Source organism: Vidua chalybeata, chromosome 6 (assembly GCF_026979565.1).
Source record: "Vidua chalybeata isolate OUT-0048 chromosome 6, bVidCha1 merged haplotype, whole genome shotgun sequence".
Taxonomy (NCBI): Eukaryota; Metazoa; Chordata; class Aves; order Passeriformes; family Viduidae; genus Vidua; species Vidua chalybeata.
In genome coordinates, this window is record NC_071535.1 from 38,882,622 (window position 1) to 38,903,085 (window position 20,464).

At 39.9% G+C, this 20,464-nt stretch overlaps 1 protein-coding gene across 1 annotated transcript in view; it reads right to left on the bottom strand.

The window, feature by feature from the left end:
* Positions 1-20,464, bottom strand: part of AMBRA1 (autophagy and beclin 1 regulator 1) — a 126,282-nt gene that overhangs the window by 69,431 nt on the left and 36,387 nt on the right. Inside the window, exons 9-11 of the mRNA XM_053945599.1 lie at positions 20,015-20,197; positions 7,211-7,291; positions 6,558-6,658 (exon numbers count right to left, since the gene is read on the bottom strand). Coding sequence (XP_053801574.1) covers positions 6,558-6,658; positions 7,211-7,291; positions 20,015-20,197 — 365 coding nt within the window. The remainder of the gene's footprint in view (positions 1-6,557; positions 6,659-7,210; positions 7,292-20,014; positions 20,198-20,464) is intronic.

Below are 20,464 nucleotides of genomic sequence, written 5' to 3' on the forward strand. Positions count from 1 at the left end.
CTTACAGTATATGACTTTATTCTGCACATAGAACACCGAACTACCAGGAGATTTTATTTATGAGATACTCTACTGTAATTTAGCAGCAACATTAAAAACGTTCATGGTTGAAGGCTGATCTAGGAAAACACCAGCTGGTGAGAGACAAAGGCAGATAAGAGCTGAGGTGCTCAAGAGTGTTTTTAGAATACATGAAGCAAATTTGTAAGTGAAGACTTACATGAGAGGATGTCATGCAACTAAAGTCTTTGCCACATTTCCAAAATCCTACTGTCTTCAAAAGCTTAAGCACCATGTTGAGGAAACCAAAATTTCTGAGGATACCTTTCACCAGTCCCATGAAGGAACACACCATCATTTCCTCCTGTAAGAAGCTCATTCATTTGCAATTCAGCCATACAGCCTCTTTTTGTCCTTACACTTCTTCATGAAAGGCTGCACTTTCACAGAAATTATATAAACTGTTCTCAAGTCTGTGATGAAGGTGACAGGTATCTGTAGCTCTCAAGTCACAGAAGAATCTGAGGCATATTTTAAGCCTCTTATATCATTTAGCGTCCATTGACGTAGATCACAGAAAGACCATAAAAATGAAGTTACTCAAAGGTTCACATCTTTCCATATTTAGCAGTACCAAATAGACTTATAACAGAAACACGCAGCATAGAAAGCCACACAGCTATGTTCATTGATTCTATTATTCTACAGAACGCTCTACTGTGAAAAGCAGGATTAGATCAGGACACTAATTCAAATTCACACAGCTGTCTCGGATGAAAAGGCAAAAGCAAGCCAATATCAATAAGCCAGTGATGGACAACTGAAGGTACAGATTCAGAATAACACTCAAATCTCAGGGAACTGTACAGAAAATACATAACTACTAATACTGAGAAAAACATGGGTACATCAGAGACAACTGGCAATGTGTCTTCCTATCAACTTTTGCTGGCCTTCTGGAGATCTCAAGTTATCTTTGTCTTACCCTGCACAGCTGCGCATCACCACAAGCACATTTGAGGGATGGGAGCATCTCAGAACAGAATTAACAGCATACTGTACATGACTGAACAGGATTAGGTCAAGATGGCCTGAGCCACAGGAGGCAATCACACCTGAAATGCCAGAGGAACTGGAGATCTGCCTTCAACATGGTTTTGAAGGCCAAGAAGCCTTTTATCATGATCAGTTCTATCATTAGAGCAGAAGTGAAAGCTTACTGCAGGGCTAACTCAACTTGCAATGGCAACCAATATTCTATGCAGCTGCATGTACCACATGCTCAAAGATATCCATTTAGCTGGCTTTAGGTTAGAGGCATTCAGTTGTGAACATCAGCCCTAAATAAAGCTAGAGCGATTAACAGATTGGGAATGTGCTCCAAGAGGCACCTTAACTAGTGCATGTCACTGGTGAGAGGCCATCATCATAATTCTTATCAGGAGAACTACCACATGCTCAATCACATCCTTCCTGTCCCAGAAGGATGACATTATCCATCTTAGCCAACTTTCACCACGATGAAACTTCATACACTCTAAGAGTTGCATGTTAGCAGTTGCTGGTTGAAGAATAGAAATTCACCAGAAGACACTTGACATTGAATTCTCCCAGGAAGTAAAGCTCTAAAGAACAGCATAGCTTATGGGATTTTGGGAAAACAACAGCCAAACTTCACACTTTGAAATTCTAGACTCCCATTAAAGGGATCAACTGATTCTTAGCTTCATCAAGAGCCTCAGCCCCACCCGAGTGTACCAAGGCTACAGACAGCTTGCTTTGGCCACTCCAGCAGAGATATCCAAAGCTGAACCATTATTGCCCAGGCAAGCTATACCCTGAATAGGTGTGGGATATGGAAAAATCTGTAATCAAGCTCATTCTTTGACTACATGTAAGTGCTCAGTCTCTGGTCTGAATTTATTACCCTGAGATAGCAATGAAATCACTCAGGAACTGTAAACGTAGAATTTGTATCACTCAGACCTTAAGCCCTGTGGAATCTGTATGTCTCCACAAGGTGGAAGATTCAGAGCAGCTGTGTTGAGTTGTGTTTAAGCAGATAAAGTCTGGTGGCAAAGCCAGAACAGATAAACATGACCTATGACCACACAAGGAAAAATATTTTGTTTGTTGAGATACACATAATTGAATAGAAGCCTATTAAAACAAAGTGAGGCAAGACAGAAGCATTTCACAAAGCTAGGTAACTCCACCATTAACTTTCTTCTGCATGTTGCCTAACGAGTAACAGAAACGCCAACAAAATGGTACTTGTGTCAACTTTTAAAGCCTTCGGCAAGGTTCCTTGGGAAACACTGATTCTCTTCTTCCCCTAAGCTTCCACTGAACTGAAACTAAAGCCTTCTTTGTTTCACTATACTATTAGCATGTCTCTGTCCATCCCAAATCAGTCAATTACTATAAAGCCTGAGGCAAAAGTTCACAGAGGGGAACAAGAGGTCACAAGCACTTCAGAGGCAATGATGCAGATCTTTTCTTTTAAATGTATCTACTGATTTAAAAAAAATATATTAAAATGGACATCCTCGTTCTGTGCTACCAGATGCCAAAAAATATCTATAACTTGGCCATCACAACTTAACAATGTCCTGCTTCCCAATGCAACTTAGGACAAAGAGAAATTTATTTAAAAAAAAACAAACAAAAAGACCAAACCAAAAGCAACAAATAAATGAACCAAAGAAACAAACAAACAACAAACCCAAACAAAACAGTGGGCAGAAATATTCAGCTTACTGAAACATTTCAAAAAAGCGGTAAGAGGTAGTAAACACAATACTGAGCTGTGTGTTTCTTGGACATATTAACGCTGCTGAGCTTTGCAGCTGTACTAACTCCCACTAGAAAAGGTGTAATCTCATCCCACAGAGCATCTTTTTGGTATCTCTTGGGAAGTGTAGAAGGGAAAAAGAAATTCAAAAAAAGAAGGAAAAAGAAAACCAAACCAAAAATCAAGCCCCCACTCTGTTGGCCCACAAATGGCAGAGAACCCAAGAGTCTTTAAGACTGAAATGGCCCCAAGATGCAGTATTCCACCTACATTGCTACATGCAATCAATCAGCCATATGAAGTGTGAAACCAGAATATATTTACTGGTTTCATCACCACTTTAGCAACCAACCACTTCAACTAGCTTTCACTGTATGGATGTCTCCTTGGAGACCACAACTCCATCACTTGGGGCAGTTCACCAAGGAGAGAGGAGTGCAGAGAGTGGCTTGCAGCCCACACTACCAAAAGCCTTAATAGAGCTGCCAAATGAACTCTTAGGTTTCTTGATGAGTCTTGAAATACAGGGGAATATGGAAGACTGAAAAATATGCTAGTGTTATACCAGTATTTTAAAAGGTTGAAATAGGATGAGACTGTCAGTCTTGTCAACCTGACATTGATTCCAGACAAAATAATGAAAAGGCTGATATAAGACTCAGTTAATAAAGGATTAAAGGAGGACAGTGTAATTACTGCCAATCAACATAGACTTTACAGAAAAATATATCTTGTCAAACTACCAACACTTTTTGGTGTGATTACAAGTTTCAATGCTAAAGGTAACAATGTTGATGTAATGTATTTTCACATGGTGTTTTACTTGGTGCCAGAAAGCACAGTGATGCAGCATTCTGTATCAGCTGAGAGATCTGAACTGCACCAGAAGATAATGAGGCAGGCAGGTGCTACTGGGGCAAGTTGCTGCTCCAGTGCTCCATGCAAATTAGGTTGCTGGCCAAGAGATGTCCCTGTCTGTCATGTTGACTGGTATCTCTTCATTCTCCCCCTGGGCTCCCACCTACTCTACCCATCTGCTGCCACCTCTCCCATGTTTTGCCTGGAAGTGCCTTGGCACAAGGGTGGCCACCAGTCCCCTGACTAGTACAAAGGGCTCTGATTTGACCTAAGCTCTGCCTGGCATGTTAATCATTCTGCCCAACCCACTGCATTGCTGTACCAGTCGATCTGTAGAGATAACCTGTAACTTTTAGGGGTTCATTGAACTTGACTCTAAGGACTTAATCTCAAGGCAGTCCTCCCTAGCGTGCAGCAATTGTCTGTCTAACACTTGCGTGAGAATGACACTTAACAGAAAGCTGTTCACATAAAGTAGAGAGCTGAAAGTAAACGGACAGAACCTGACAGCAAGAGCTCTGACATTAAGAAATTTAGTCAGCACACCACAGTAATTCACACACTAAGATCTCCATCTAATCCTTTGTTTTCCTTTCAGCATATAGCAGTAAATGGGGCAGTGGACAGAAGCAGAAGTACAATTGGATGTATTTTCCCGAACAGCAGCTCTCAGTCTTACTTGATCACAGAAATCTACTGTCAGTTTTTATAAAACTGTCAGGTTAGCACTACAGGGTTTTTTGGTATCTCTTCTCAAATGCTGTAGAGCTTACATAAGAATACATTTGTTTTTTTTTGCATTTAAACATAATTCAAAAATGACAGTTTGGATACATGGTAGAATAAAGTAATTCAAAGCATTTGAGCTTAGATTAGCCTTTGTTAATGGGAAAATAAGACGACTGTTTTTTTTCCTCAGCCAAGGCTGTCAGCCCCATGCATAACTACCAGGCCAGGGTTAAAGTACTTCTGAGTTTGAATAGAGGTTTACCACCATGATACTGAAGAAAGAGCTACCACAAGCCTTGGCACAGGCTAAATATAAAGGAAAGTATACTATCAGCACTGTAACTTTCAATGGCTCTGAAATACAATACTAAACATGACAATGCTGCTGACCAACATAACAAGTATAAGAAATTCTCTGGTTATTCCACAATTGCAATCTCATCTTCTAGTTCCTGCCTGTCATGCCTCCACCTAATATTTGCACTTCCAACTCTCCTTTTTCCTGCAACATATAACAAGTTTTTAGCATGGATGTAAAAAAACATTTTGAAAGCTGAAAGCTTGGTTAACGTAAACCAAATATTAACACAACACAAGCAGTTACTGCATTGGAAGAATTAATTTTATATTTAAGTTAATAAAAGCCTTTACTGTGGAGTCCCAGCCATTCCAGTGTGAGGTTCCACGACACTGCCAGAGTGAACAAACCTTGCCTTACAAAGGCTCAGCACAACAACACACAGAAAAGACTGATCTTGTTTTTTGAAACTTCCATGATTACTGTTTCTGTCTTTGTTATTCTTGGCATACATGCAAGTAAAAGTAAGCATGCGTGGTTTGGGGTTCAAATTCCCCAAAAGGTGTAGATGAAAAAGCCAGGCTATTTCCCAGCCACAATGGAACAGGCAAACTGCAAGGAGGCCTGGAGGATGGATGAAGGCAGGTGTCTCCAGCAAAGCTTGGCGACACAAGAGTTCTGCAGTGTTGCCTGGCAGCAAGTAATTCTCTGCCAGTGTGCTGCTTCCCCGTGCCAACAGCCAAAGCCCACACAGGCAGCAAGCACAGGCAAGTACATGCATCAGCTAATGCTACAGGTTAGCTCCACTGTTTCCTAAGGGATACAAGCAGAGGTCCTTCGCATGAGACTTTGGCTGAGTTCTTACAACTCAACAGCCCTAGGAACCACTCAGCCCAAAATGTCCAGGGAGACAGAAGTCTGGAAGATGATGGAAATCTATTATCAAAGACAAGACTACTGCCATACTAAACCACCACTGCAAAACTGGCACCAGTTGTACCCCAAAATGATTGGGAAAACTCCAATAAAAACAGGTTAGATAAATCCTGTCAAAAATGGCTTAGGCATAGTTGATTGTGCCTTAGGATAAGGTAAAGAGTCATGCAGCCTCTTGAGAAACCTTTCAGCACTCCTTTCAGTTCTGGTCCCGTGATTACCTAAAGGAGGAGGAAAACCACATCCCAACCTACCTGTCCATACATCATCTCTTGTTCCACCCCAAGCTCCAAAATTACTCCTCCGCACTGGGGTTAATTACAGAGCAACTCAGACCCAGCCAAAAAAGACTCACCCTCAAGATATGTGTCATCTAACCATCTCATTCATGAACTGCCAGACTGCCATACTCCTCCTCCTCCTCTTTCCCCCACCTCCCTTTCCACCTCCGCTTGCCCTCTAAGGCTCCCAAATGCCTGTGTGGTGGCAGCTGAGTTTTTTAATATGCACTTATTAAGATCCTAATTGAATCCCACATTGCCTTGTGTGCATCTTCCTAGCCGGAACATGAACAAGGCACCCTATAATTCAATTAGAAGGACCTGCAGCAAGCTGATCATTAGTCTGTCAGGTTGTTTAAAAAAAAAAATCTAGGAATAGGAAAAGAAGTTAAATAAAGGGAGAATTGTTAACACCCGTCCCCAATTCATGCAGACACTTCCACACATATACCTGTAGTGTGGAATCTGCAATGCTCAAGCACTTTAATGACAGCTTACTACATCAATCCAACAGTCCTTTCTCTTGCTTCAGACAACTTAAACAGAACCTCAAAAGTTGGAATTAATTTTCTTCATCAATGCTTTCAATGCTTCTCTGCTCAGATTCACGAGAAAACACCACTAATATACATGACTACTGCAAACAAGGAAATCTCATTACCTGCCAAGACCCTGTTGACAGAGGAATGGGTGGCCAAGCCAGGCTGTCCTCGTTCATGGAAAATCCCAGCATAAGGCAAGTACTCTGGCAGCAAGAAGCGTCTGCAAAACAAAGAGAGTAAAACATGGAGAAAGCCATTCTGTGTACTACAGCTCTAAAGAGCCACTGCAATTACTTTGAGAAAATATGACTACATTCCAGCAGACTACAGTCGAGGGAAGGCTGGAATCCTCTGCTTAGCCAACCGCTTCCCTGCTTCAAACGGAAAGTAAGTTACAGATTAGATCCTCCTCTGATCAACGTGGCTGCAAAGATCAGCACTAAACAAATCCTCTACCCTCCCACAACAGTTTCCTAATCTCAAACCAGCACATTGTGTTGAGAATCTCTGATCAGATTCTTTTCTCTTCCTATTCTGCCTTCACACTGTGACCTCAACCTGTAAGTAAAAAGCACTAAGACCATGCTATCTTTCAAACATCACAGGATGTGAGGCTCATACTAACACGCCATCCTGGGAGTCCCAGAAACTGCAAACCAAGGATAAAGAAGCCCTGTGCAAGAAAAGGAAACCACCTGAAAGAACCAGAGAGCTGTGCTGCTGGTACCTCCAGGATTTCCACACCTTTTGCTCTTACACACAGATGCCTTACCTCGGGACAAAGCGCCCCAGCGACGGTGCAGACATGCGGGCATTCCGGGGAGCTCGGTGCCTGGATCGGTCTCCGTTGTCCCTTCAGCAAAAGAAAGAAAATTACTAAACATTAAAAATACTATGTAATAAAAGTATTTTCCAAGAAAACAAAACACCAGTGACATCACCTTGTCAACCTGAGTATGCTACAGAGATTCAACGGTTCTTAAGCTTCGAATGTTCCAAATTCACACAAGTAACTGTACCAAATCCTCTGCCAGTTTTATATAAGGGTAACCTAAAAGTCCACTTTCTTCCCTGTTTGACAATGTCTCAGAAGTATCAACAAAACCACAGAGAGTCAATGAATCAATGTCAGCACCTGAGCAAATGAAAGAGAAACATCAGAATTTTGACCAGGAAAGCAAAAGGCAAGCTCACCCCAGTCCTCAAAATTCCCTTTTGTTAGTCAAAGAGATCTATTAAAGTTCACATTTTCATTCCCAGAAGTGCCTGCAAAAGAGCATAATCTGCAGACTATTCTTTTGTGTTCTTTTCTTGAAGGTCCAGTTTAAGTGCCATCAGATCTTAAAACTATCTCACTTTTCATAAGCTCTTCCAGTTAAATCAGAAATGTTAGGTGGCATCAGACAAAATTGCATCTCCTTAACAACATCTCATTCTGTTTCACAATAAACGTCTGGGCCTTGAGGACAAAGGGGAAAGGGTCTAGCATCCACTGTCCCACAGCAGACACAGGAAGGCACTTCCCCAGGAGGGCAGTGCAACACTGAGTAGGCATTCACGGAGAGGCTGCAGAGCTGCTATCCGTGTAAGTCTCAAGATAGGAGCTAGACAAACTTACGGGCGGCCCAGTCTGATTTTGGTAATGACAGCTGTACAACAAGCAGGAGATCAAACTGGAGGACCTTCCACATCACACAAAATTCCTGATATTGCATTCTTTGGCCACAAGGGGACCTGTAATTATATAGCACTAAAACTGCAAGGAAAATAAGACGACTCCCTTAGCGACTCTGGAGTTCTGAAAGAGACCTTAACAGCGCCGCCTTCTCTGTTCAGAAATTTACTCTCTGTATGACCTTGCACAAGTAACAAGTCTGCTCTCCATGGATTCCAAATCCCCATCTGTAATTGCAGCCCTGTCTCCTTCCCAAGCAGTTGTGGGGAGAATATTACTTGCAGAGCCTTGAAATCACTAGGAAATTAAATATTCCTTATGCAATGCACTAGCAGCACATTTCAAACCCACTCCAGTAAGCTGCGCATTTTATATTTTTTTTTTTCTTTTTTAAAGTCAGTGAGCAAGAAACGTGGGCTGAGAAGAAAGTCTATTACGTGGCTGTTTCCCACACACTTGAGGAACCCAGGAACACAAAAGCAGAGGTTCTTCTGCAAAGCTCGTTAGCGTTTCAAGCTATTTCACCAAAACCAAATCTAAATCCAAGCTCAAAGCTTCCATTTCTCCTCCCACTGCAGATGCAGCATTTGCAGTTCACAGCCAAAGCCGCACCTCACCCTCAAGATTTTGTGTAACCAGCAGGGTTCCTGAGATCAGAAATGTAAAAGCTACTGCTGTTCTTTTATCACAGGCCTCCAGCCTATTAAGATGCAGATCAATAACAGAGGGAATCCTGCAAACTTGAGTGCTGACATATCAGCTTTTGTTGCTAAAGAGAAAAGACCAAAGGAAAAAGAAATGTCATGTTCCAGATCTTGCTACACACAGTAAGAGCTAGCAGAAGGCAAGAAATACTTTTTAAAAACCTCCATGTAGCACCTTTTGAAACAACACTGATATGCAACCCTGGGAGAAAAGCAACAAAACCGTTTTCAGGGTTTGCATTTGCTTTAGACGTCTACTAGAATTGGAAGGTACTTTTGAAATGGACAAATATCAGCAAGAGGAACAACAGCAGGACTACACTCTACAGAACTCTCCAGTTGAAGAGAATCTCAGCAGCAGGTTTCAAAAGGAATGAGGAATTAGCTCCAGCAAACAAAAGGAGATAAAAGGGCAAAGTCTACAGACTAAATCAAGAGACCCAGAGGAACTAATTGTTCAAGTTTTTTTCAATTGCAACTAGCCACGGGTCTTAACATCCACAAAAACATTTTCTAAGCAAAGCGACTTTCTGATGTGAGAAGTCCATCCTGTACTTCCCTATTTATTTACTGTGCACAAAATCTCCTGACAATATGGGAAAATAACTATAAGGGAAAAATATAGACTGGGCTTTTTTTTTCAGTTTTCACCATGACAGAGACAGCCTCTACTAATTCAAAACACAGACATGTATTTTTAACATCCCTTAAGAAAAAAAAAAAAAAACCCACATCCCAATGGCCACCTGTCCTCTAACTCAAGATTGTAGGAAGTAAGAAATGGTGGCTATCCTTCAAGAATGATAGAATTCCTATTTACTGTAAGTAGAAGCATAAGATACACTCCCCTGGGGTAAAGAAGAATATTACTAAACATTACTCTGAATTACTAATTTATAGAATCATTTATATGTAAACTCCCATGCTCAACAACTACATGCAAGAGTGTCTAGTCTAGTGTTGCAAACCTAGAATTGCTGATATTACTCTGGTGCCAGCTGAAGATTATTTCTGCACCCTCTAAAAAGGAAAATAAAGAACGACCTACAGATCAGTGAAAATGGGTGGCACTTTGTGTTATTTCTGTACCACATACAGCCTGCTGACAGAGGGAGGAGAGCAGATGTTAGCATTCTGCAGTGCCAGCGTGAAGCACTCCAGCAAGAAATGAGAAGTTTCTAAGGCTCCCTAAAGTACTGACAAAGATCTAATGTTCTACTTTCTATTTAGTGTCAACTACCTACAGATTCATTAGCTAATGATTCACAGTGGATAGTTTAATTAACATTACCTGCAGAAGTGGAAAGCAAATATCTCAGTGTGTGTGTGTCTACATAAAAAAGCCTCTGCTATAAAGCAACTCAATAACCTTGCTAAAATAAATGAAATAAACCACAGCAAGGTGACAAGGGAAACGTAATACTCTAATTATTAACAGACTAATTTGTCTCAGCAGGAAAACTGCAAGAACCAACAAATGGTCAAAATAACTTCTAAGGTCTGGCTCAAAATTCAGGTTATTCATCATTTGTTCAGATACCATAGTGGGACAAATCAAAACAGTGATGTTGAGAATAAGAGTTGGTAGGGGAGAAGTAATATTAACACCAACCTACAGTGGAGCATGAAAAGAAAGCAATTCCCAAACATTCAGGAGAATTATGGACATTTAATAGGGCATAAGAAGGATGCAAGTTTATCCTAAATTGGATAAGACAGTCAAATCCCCTTGGATTTTTCTTCTGTTGTATTGTTTGCATGTTGAGAGAAAAATTGACCAATGTAAATTTAATGGACCAGCAATATCAGCTCTGAAAACAGAGAGAGAGATGCAAAATTTTGCATCCTAAAGTTTGGAGAAAAAGGCATTCTTTTTCATCTGGTAACTTGGCTACAGCACTAATAACAGTGGATACAGAAGACAGTAAGGACAAAAAAAGTGCCATGTTCTGCGCTTCTGTCTTGGCAAGAATTCACTTTAATATTTAGAGATTGTTGTATCAGGAAGTGAAATTAAACACACAGCATGGGATTTCTAATGCAATCTGTTGGTCTAACTGTTCCCATTGTAGTCAATATTAAAACCCCCACTGACTACACTGCCAATAGAATTAGGTCAACAATGACCATTTTGAAAAGCCATTTAATTATCAAAGCCAGCACCAATAAGCTATGTAAGTTCAGAAGAATCAAATTGTATCACATCAAGCCAATTGTTTCATATTTTCAGCATTTTATCACGTTTCATGTAATCCAATTTAAAATGCTAAATCAATTTGTATTGCAGAGGTTAGACACTCACGTACAATAGAAATGTTAAATAATTGTTTGAGTGACATCTACTACTTTCCTTTAAGGTTGACACTGGAAGTTGCACCATCTTCATGCAGCAGAAAAAAACCAATGTTTGAAGCACTGAGAAAATGTGAACTATCTGTACTGACTTGCTGTAATTTTTTTTGTTAATTGCAGTAGGTTACTTCAGAGGAGATAGGACAGAGAGCAGGAGCAGCCCAAAGGTCCTATCAAGAGCTAGGAGGAGGTTACCAGACACTGCAAACTCATTTGGCTTTAGTGGTTGGTCAGGTCTCACTGCAAGTCCTCTAAAGAGGGATCCTGGAAGATGTCATATTAAACTGGCCATACTAGAGCAGAAGTAGATCCTGAAATCTTGCAACTCACCTCACAGGATTCACTACTGATTTGGATGAAAACAGATGATACATACCTTTAGAGGAGCGTACTCTTCTAGAGTTACATAATACTCCAAGACAAAGTGTGCACTGCGTTTTACAAATCGTAGAGAAGTAAGAAAAGAGATGATGAAGGGAACATCACTTTCGCTGGTGGTTCTAAGAACATGATTACTTTCCAGCAGCATCCTGATGGGTAAGTAACATACAGTGTTGGGAACACTATGACAGAAAGTTAGCTACTAGCTCCACCACTGAGAGGAGCAGCAAATACCAGATATTAACACTTTAGTTTTTAATCTGTCTGATTCTGCAAGATCCTGAGCATCTATCAGAAATCAATTTAGAGAAAAATGGGAGCACTTCTAGTAAAAAAGCCTCTCAAAATAGAGAGGTAAACACAAAACATATAAAACATTGTCATTCTGAATATTTTAGTGAGTGACAGGCATCCTGAAAGACAAAAGGAAAAGCCACACTGCAAGCTGGTTGTAATTCTGTATACAGGCATAGTATTTAAAATAATATCTCCTGGATCAGTTAGACTAGTGTCTTGTTTGAAAATAAAGGTTCCATACAGTATGTGCTACTTTACTCACAATCCTCAAGACTTGGAGAAGTTACAAACTCAAACCAGGAAAAGGGGATCACCCTACTTCTGGCTCTGAGGACAAGTGTATCTCACCTAAAACCAGGATTATGTTAAAGATGAAACATTAAAGACAACTAACTTATCTAAGAAGAAAGTTATTTCCACAAGTAGATACAAAGGAGGAAGTCAAGAGCATAGGTTCTATCAAAAAGGGCACAAATATTAACATTCACAGATTAAAATGAGTACTGTATAGTTCTTTTGAAGTGTATCTAAAAGAACATACATAATCTGGTAAAAATAAAAGTTATACATTTATAAACCCATCTTTGAAGGATATGGTCATTACTTAAGAAGTACTTAAGGCAGAACTGAGAGAAACAACAAGAAACAAGAAAAAAAAAGCATTTGTTGCACAAAAAGACTTTCCTGGCATTAAACGTATGACTGTGGAGCAAAGTCTGAAGTGTAAGACGGGAAGCCAAAACCAAGTGAAGAATAAAAATGTAGACAAATTACAAAGAGTGATGGTGGCCAGCTGGAGAGACAGGAACTAGGCTAGATTTTTAACACAGTAATTGATAAAGGAGTTAGACAAGTCACTCAAGCCTTTCCATCATTCTGCATTCTTCTGAAGGCTGAAATGCCAATCTCTCACTAGGAGCTTTTTGAAAGGACCACCAGAGAAAATGTGTATCTATTTATCAACTAAAACTTCCTATAAAATAGCAGACTGCTGAGTTACTAATGGCTTTGCTGACCAAAGAGAAAAAAAAACCCCAGCCTTGATTACCTCTCAGAGGACTGTTCAGGGGAAAATGTATTTACAAGATTAAAAATGGCACTTCAGAAGATCAAGTGTTTCAGAAAAGCATCACATATGAGAGGTCAAGAGAAATAGCAGTACTTGCCTGTAAAATGCCAAGGATTAACTGCTTCAGAGAAAGACTGATTTGGAACTAGAATGAAGCACTCACTCTTTTCTAGGCACATGATCCATGTTATTTCTAATGATCTAGTTATTTCTATTTTAATCACCTTACTGTGTGGTGGGCTCACAAATTGATGATGCTGTTTCAGAATAAGTCTGATACACTTCATAGCTACAGTGAATCATTAGAAAGCACAAACATCAGCAGCCAAAGCTAGAGAGGCATCAACTTTTGTCTCTTTTTAAAAAACATACTGCACTGTTATGCTTGCAAAGGAAACAGAATTGAAACCATAACTTCACAAGCAACGCTGATCTGTTAGACCTATGGGCTTCAAGAATGCAGACCACCTGCTTTGCATGACCACCAACAAACCAGTAACAGCTTGCTTCCTAATTACTCTCATTAACAGCAGACTTCACCTACTAGGTGACCTAGTTTGACTTCTGAGTTGCACAGACACAAAATAAAAGCAAAAGGAAAGCAATGGATCGAGTTTAGATTCAGCACAAAAACTCAGAAGTACCATCTTGACATCAAAACCGTTTCTACAGACTCAGGCAACCAACAGTATGGGGTATGACAGGAGCTTTTCTGGCAACTGCCACCATTCTAAAGGCACCACCCTGATATGAAGACACTTGCCTTGCTGGAATGTGACTTAATGGTAAAGCAAGATCATGCTGGAGAGGTTAGCAAAATCCTGCAGTACGGCTGCAAGGAAACAGTTATTGCCTGGTCACTGCATCCATGCAGCATTACTAGACATTATGACCAATATATGGGTAATACAGAAGACTGTCACAAAAGATAAAATATTAAAAGAATAGGGAAATGAAGCTGCAGGCTACTATGAGTAGATCACAAGACAAGCTAACACTCTAATCCTTGAGAAAATTAAGTTCAAAGAGTAGGTTCAGTATCACTCCCATTCATCCAGCACCTGTAACCTTCTTAGCCTGAAACTGTGTTTAAGATGATGAATATAGTTAACATAAGTTGCTTTGTATCTGGAAGCGACATCCCAGTGGTAACTGCTTCAGAAACTCTGGCAGAGAAGAAAAAAACCCAGAAAGTGACCACCAATTTACACATATTTTCATCTGCTTTGAAAGCCACTTTTGTAAAGGTCCATCTTCATCAAAAACAATGATGCAGTGCCATATGAGGCAAGAAACAAAGGCAGATAAAAAAACCACAAAAACAGATAAAGGAGCTCTGGGAAGAAAGAAACAAATAGCAATCCTGCTTTATGTGAACTCAAATAGCAAATTGCTAGCAAGAACATTATTTGTAGATGCTCAAGAAAGACAGATAACAAACTGTCCCACCTAAGATTTCCAGGAAAAATGGCTACATTTTCTGCAGTATACTGACCTGTCATGGACCCTAAAAATCCATTTCCATCAGCACTTGAATGACACAAAGAGCTTATTAAGATTCTCACATCTCCTATATGTCTTTTGTTAACTTCAGATATAAACATCAGGGTGGCAAGGAGAAAAATGAAAAACCCCACCCTAATTGCTTTTAGAAATCTTGTCCTTTGGGTATGATACCACTACCTCTACAACAAAAGGCTACCACTGATCAAGTCATCTCTCTTATCCACCTTCACTATGTCCTATGAGAGCTTAACAGTTGGCATCCCATTAACCTACAAACCCCCAACAGAGTAAACCTTTTTCTTTATCTCTGGGATTCCTCATGCTTCTCTGTCCACAATGACAGAGCTTGTCTCAGCATTCTGGAGCTGTAGATCAAAAGCTCTATACTTATTTAAAGTATCATAAAAAAGCTTTAATCATTCCAATCTCTCCTTTCTCCTGCCAAGAAAACCTGGCTACTATTTGAAGAAGTTTCTTTTGCAGAAATTGAAGGTTGTCAGATAGGAAAAAAAACCACTCTGGAATTAATGAGTGCACAGTGGACAGCTGTAAAGGAGGACAGTAAAGACCAAGACTTTACAAAAAGAGCCCAACTTCTACCCATGTGCTCTTAGTAGTTGGTGTAATAAGGGAAGTCAGACGGTGCACAGTGGATGGACTGCACTGCTGCAGGTTAGTACTCCCATTGCACTGTGTCTCTAGCAAACAGTCAGACTAAAAAGGCAGAGACTGGATTTAAACACACACATGGATTCCAGTCACAAGGGTAAGGAAGAAGTTATTTCAGTAACTGGCAATCTCCAACCTCTCCCTTCATTCAAACTTTCCAAAATCTTTCTGTCTCAGCCATCAAGCAAACCACATGCTTATTCTCACTATGACACAAATCCCTGCTCAAAACTCACTTCTACCATTCCACCTGAGGAGCAATACAGAGAACAGAATCCAAAACCAAACCTACTACCCAAATACACACTACTGAGTAACCACATTGTCACAGCCGTTGTCTTCCCTTTTCTGTCCCAGTGCTTAATGTTAGTTCAGACACGATTGCATCCAGACAGTTACTATTTAATATTGTCAAGTATTGTGCCCCAGTCAAGGTTCCTAAAGAAGCTAACAATAAAATATACTTTAAATGAAGACTTTCCAAAAGAAGAGTGATTGCCTGGGTATCTCATACAAATGTCTAATCAGATATGCACTTTTCTTCTTAATACAAAAGTTAAACCAGAATGCCAGCTTGAAGTGGAACACTAACTATGACACAAACCAGACTCCCAAACCAAACATTTCACCTATAAAAGAGGCCAAAAAGAATCTACCACACTATTCTCCAAAATGAATGAAAATTACATACAAGACACTGGATGTAAGACTTGCAGCTTGAATACAGTGGCAGTTGGCTGGCAGGTTGTGATCTTAGAACCTTTCAAGACAAGAGGCTGTTGGAAGAATTTAGATTTGGCAGTTCTTGCCAAGACAGTGTCAATAAAGCAACCAAAAACGGCAGGAGGCAAGTATGATGGATACTCATGTATCTTATGCACTTATGAGGAGACCCTTGCAAGATGCCCATCTGAGAAACCACAACTCTTGGTCCAGAACATGCCTTAAAACAAAAGGATTTAAAAGTGACAAATAACGCCAAATAACATCACTCTGAATCTTGCAAGCTTTCCCTAAGTGATTAATCATCTTTGCAAAGCAAGAGCCTGCTTCCAACAAAACTAGAAGGTCCATTAGGGTCTCACTAAAACACTGCCTACAGTTCTCATACTTTCTGTCTGGATGCTTGTGGTGTCTCAAAAGAAATTAAACTGATGAAGCACTAAAACAAGACTTCAGGCCTGCCCATCTTGTTATAGAGATACAATAAAAACCTTCCTAGCCTGTGACAATGGCACAACTGAGTGGATCCATGCCAGCACAAACCCTCCTACAGGAAAGGAAAAAGGATAAAACAGAATAGGGAAAAGCTGGAGACATGAAAATAGTGTCATCTCCAAGCTCCTTCTCATCTATATTCTGTCAGGCAGCCCACTCTTGAAAGTAGACAGAGGAGTCAGCCAGAGTCACACCTTTAGCCTTAGCTTGAAAGTCTTTTTTGAACTGTAGTGAAGGGTTTGACTCAGGCTTTCAGAGCTGGTGCGCTGTCCTATATATCTGCTTTTCAGTCTGACAGATGAAACAAACCTGTATTTCTGTTTTTGTTCCCGTAGTTACTGCAGACATAGGGACAAGGGACATAGGGACATAGATGGCCAAAATTCACCTCCAGAAACACCTTCACATTCTTATTATGGTGACAAACTGAGAATTACAAATGAAATCAATTAGATTGCACTATCTAAGGAGTCCTAGAAGCATCACCTACAGTCTTCAACATCAGAGAGCTGTTCTAGACTAAAGGAAGTCTATAGAAGAGACCAAATCAAAATTCTTGAAAAAGTCAAAATAGTTTAGCTTTAAAAATCTCAATTTACTATGTGATACAACATGAGATACTCAAATAAGAACTTGAAATTAGAAAGTCCAACATGTATAATTTGTCTATAAAGAATCTATTTTTACCAGTTATGCTGGAAGACTAAAGTGATGTCATTCTTCATTCAGAGATTCTTATTCCACAACTCAGGAAGTCTTTTCATTTTAGCTTAGGATTCTACTAAAGCTAACCTTAAAACCCACTCATATCAATCTATCTGGTAATAACCTAATATTACAATCTTTATATATATATTACAAACTGTATTAAATGCTTTTATGTAGACATGACTAAGTTTACAGTTGACAGTTGCATTCAATCAGCAGTAAGATGACAACAGTGACAAGTTAAACACGGGGAGCACATGTAGAAAGAGAACATCTTATTAGACTGAAAAACACAGGTATAGTGTGCCTCCCTCCTCCTCTACTGTCCATAAAAGCTGGTGTAAAAGAAGGATATTACTAACACCTACAAAAACACTACTTCAGATTCTGATTCCAACACTACTTCTATTGTTACCACAAACTAAATGCATTTATGAATGAATTCACCCTTGACTGAGACACAGGAGAGGCTTTAACTTAAATTTAGAGGCCACAAGCACACAAACAGTGCCTAGGCCAAGTTCTTCATGCCTCTTACTAGGCCACTAGGTAAAGAAACTGAAAAAAAGACAAAATTAATTTTGAGGAGAAAAAAACCTCTGAATCCCACAAAATATGAAAGCAGAGTAGGGCTTGTTAGCCAGGTATCCAGCATAAGCATAGGGGTCACTTCTTGCCCAGTGCTCTATGGACAGTAAAAACTATTGCTATTTAATGTCCCTTACATCCTTCTCTTTATCTCTGGGAAACAAAAAGAGATTATTTATCAAGTATATTAGCCAGATTAGAAAGATAAAGTACCATGGCAATTTTCTGGCTTTTACGGGAAAAAAAGTTCCCTATATTTTTGGAGAAAAGCATGAGCTGCAGCCAGCTAGACACAGCAGCAACACCCTTCCCTATATCAAATCTGGAGACACAGGGAAGTCAGAGCATCTAAACCACAGCAAGAAAAATCATCCATGAAGCAATACATGACTGAAAAGGTGAACAAGCAAGGAAGGAGGGATAGAGGAGCCAAAAGGAGAAGCAAGAACTCTTAAGACATTTAATTGTGAAGTCTCAGCAGAAGAAATCAAATGAGTCACGAGAAGTTCCAGCTCTAAGGACCCCCACACAGCAGTACTCTCTAATCAGCCAAGAGAAATAATGAAGCAGAGAAGTAAAAAGACAGCAGGTCTTGAATGCACAGACCAGAATTGGATATGAAATATTCAACCAACAAATTCACTGCACTTTAAGGAATAAACACTTCTTTTTGCTCAGTATGAAATGAAAGACAACCTTAGTATGGCTGATTGAATTGCTTCCCTGACTGGGTGCTCTTACTGTGTGAACATTATCTGCAGGGGAACACACTTCTCTACAGGCATTTGCCTGGCTCTGTGAACAAAGCACATACCATCTTTTACTTTTCCAGCAGAACAAGCTGCCCCAGACAAATAAAATGGAATAATGGAAATAAGTAAGGTCTATGCTTGCAACACACCCACTTCACAAAAACAGGTCCAGCAGCCACCGTATTTCTCCTCTTCCAGACCACAAGGATGCTTGAGAAAATGCAGAAGAGTCACTGTCTAATAGCTTATCTACCCTCATTTACATTTTACACAAACAAAGCCACAATGAGAGGGAAAGACATTCTCTCACCCTGTACTTCAGAATATTCAATTGCTGGAGCATGAAATGGCAGCTTCACAGAACAACTTTCTAAGAAAAAAAAATAGTCTATCACCACTTGAAAGTTAGAAAGGGATTAGTATCTTGCTTTTGGGAATAGCTAGCGTGACTAGCGTCCTTCAGAAACACACTTCACCCTGAAACAAAGGACATGGTGCTTTAACAACATGTCATCTCAAGTATGTGCCACTGCAGCAAATGAATGTGCAAATTAAAATAGTAGGGAAGTTGACAGCATCCTTTGCTGGCAGTTGCAACCTAACAACCCAGATCTTTTGAGGAGTTCACAGGTCCCATTAAACACACCATGCTACTACACTATAACCATAGACTACTTCTACAACCATGCTCAGAATTATCCTATGTCTTAATTGCAGTATACACAAATGGGGGAAAATTCAGTGAAATACTTAAGGCTGCTCAGGGAAAATCCCATATTTAAAAGGAAATTACTGAAGACAAGCTAGAAAAGTTATAGTCTCTTTGCTGCTAGAATGGATTTTAATCTAAATTCCTGTGCTTTTGGTCTATATGCCATCTAAAGAATACATTACTATACTCTTCCGTTTATTAGAAAGGGTTTGCAATAAATTTTTTGCTGGGATTAAACTGGGTATCACTGGAAGTTCAAAAGCAGATGCTAGAGAAAAAACTTCAAAAGTTCATCAGCAGAACCACTCAGAAGGAAATACAGTGGCCAGCAGGAATATTCTTCTAAGGTTTGGATGCAGATCCATTCCTCACTTTAACACAAGAGGCCTTTTTATCTCCTTGCAAGAAACTAAGCCCTAACACAGATTCACAATCACCAAATTTTTTAAAAATCCCAAACCAAACCAAAAAACCGCAATCCCAGGAATGTCAGGTAATTTGACAAAGCTACAGAGATAGAGCAAGAAAAAGCTACAGGACATATTTGTCTATCTCCCATAGCCTTAGACCAAAGAACTAAGTCTTGCAAAGCCTCTTAGTGACTCCTGTTCTGTCTGAAGATTTGACAACTCTAGTAAACTCTTTGTTCCCCATCTGTTCCATTGGAGAAAAAGATTCTCACTTCTCACTTTCTTTATTTAACCAGTCTTCTAAATGTAGTTGAGATACCTAATGTATCTCAATGCCTACAACATCCTTAATTTTCATAACAGAAATGACAAGACCTATTTCTAGCAATCAATACTCTAATTATTGATTGAATTACTTAACCTGTTCCTACAAGAAGTCCAAGGTGTCGTTGATTGATAAACAGCAGGGAACCACAAAGCAGTCCTGTGCTGACAACAGATGCAAGCAAGAGGGCTAGGCAGCACACACACTTACTCAAAATCTTCAAATTCCAGATCATTTCCCTCCACAGATGGGCTTGAGTTCTCTGAAGTGGAAGCAGAGGAGGAGGAAGAACGGAGACGGTTTTGCTGATATCGCATAGAGCGTTGTCGAATACTGTCCCTCCGGGAAAGATACTGGATCATCCTCTGGGCATAATATGCAGCAGGAGACAACCTGAGCAAGAAAAAGATACACAAATACCCATTACATAAATATAGAATTACAGGCAGTCCCATTTTTCCTTTTGAACTCCAAGTGCCAGGCCAGTAACAGCCTATCACAAGGCTGACTGTTTGCATTTTATCTGTAAGATAGATTAAATACAGAAAGCAAGGAAAAGTAATTTTCCCTTTATATGCTATACTCCCACATGATCCCCTTTGCAAACAAAAGCACCACACTACCTACAGACAAAACTCTCATCCGTAGAAGAGAGAAATT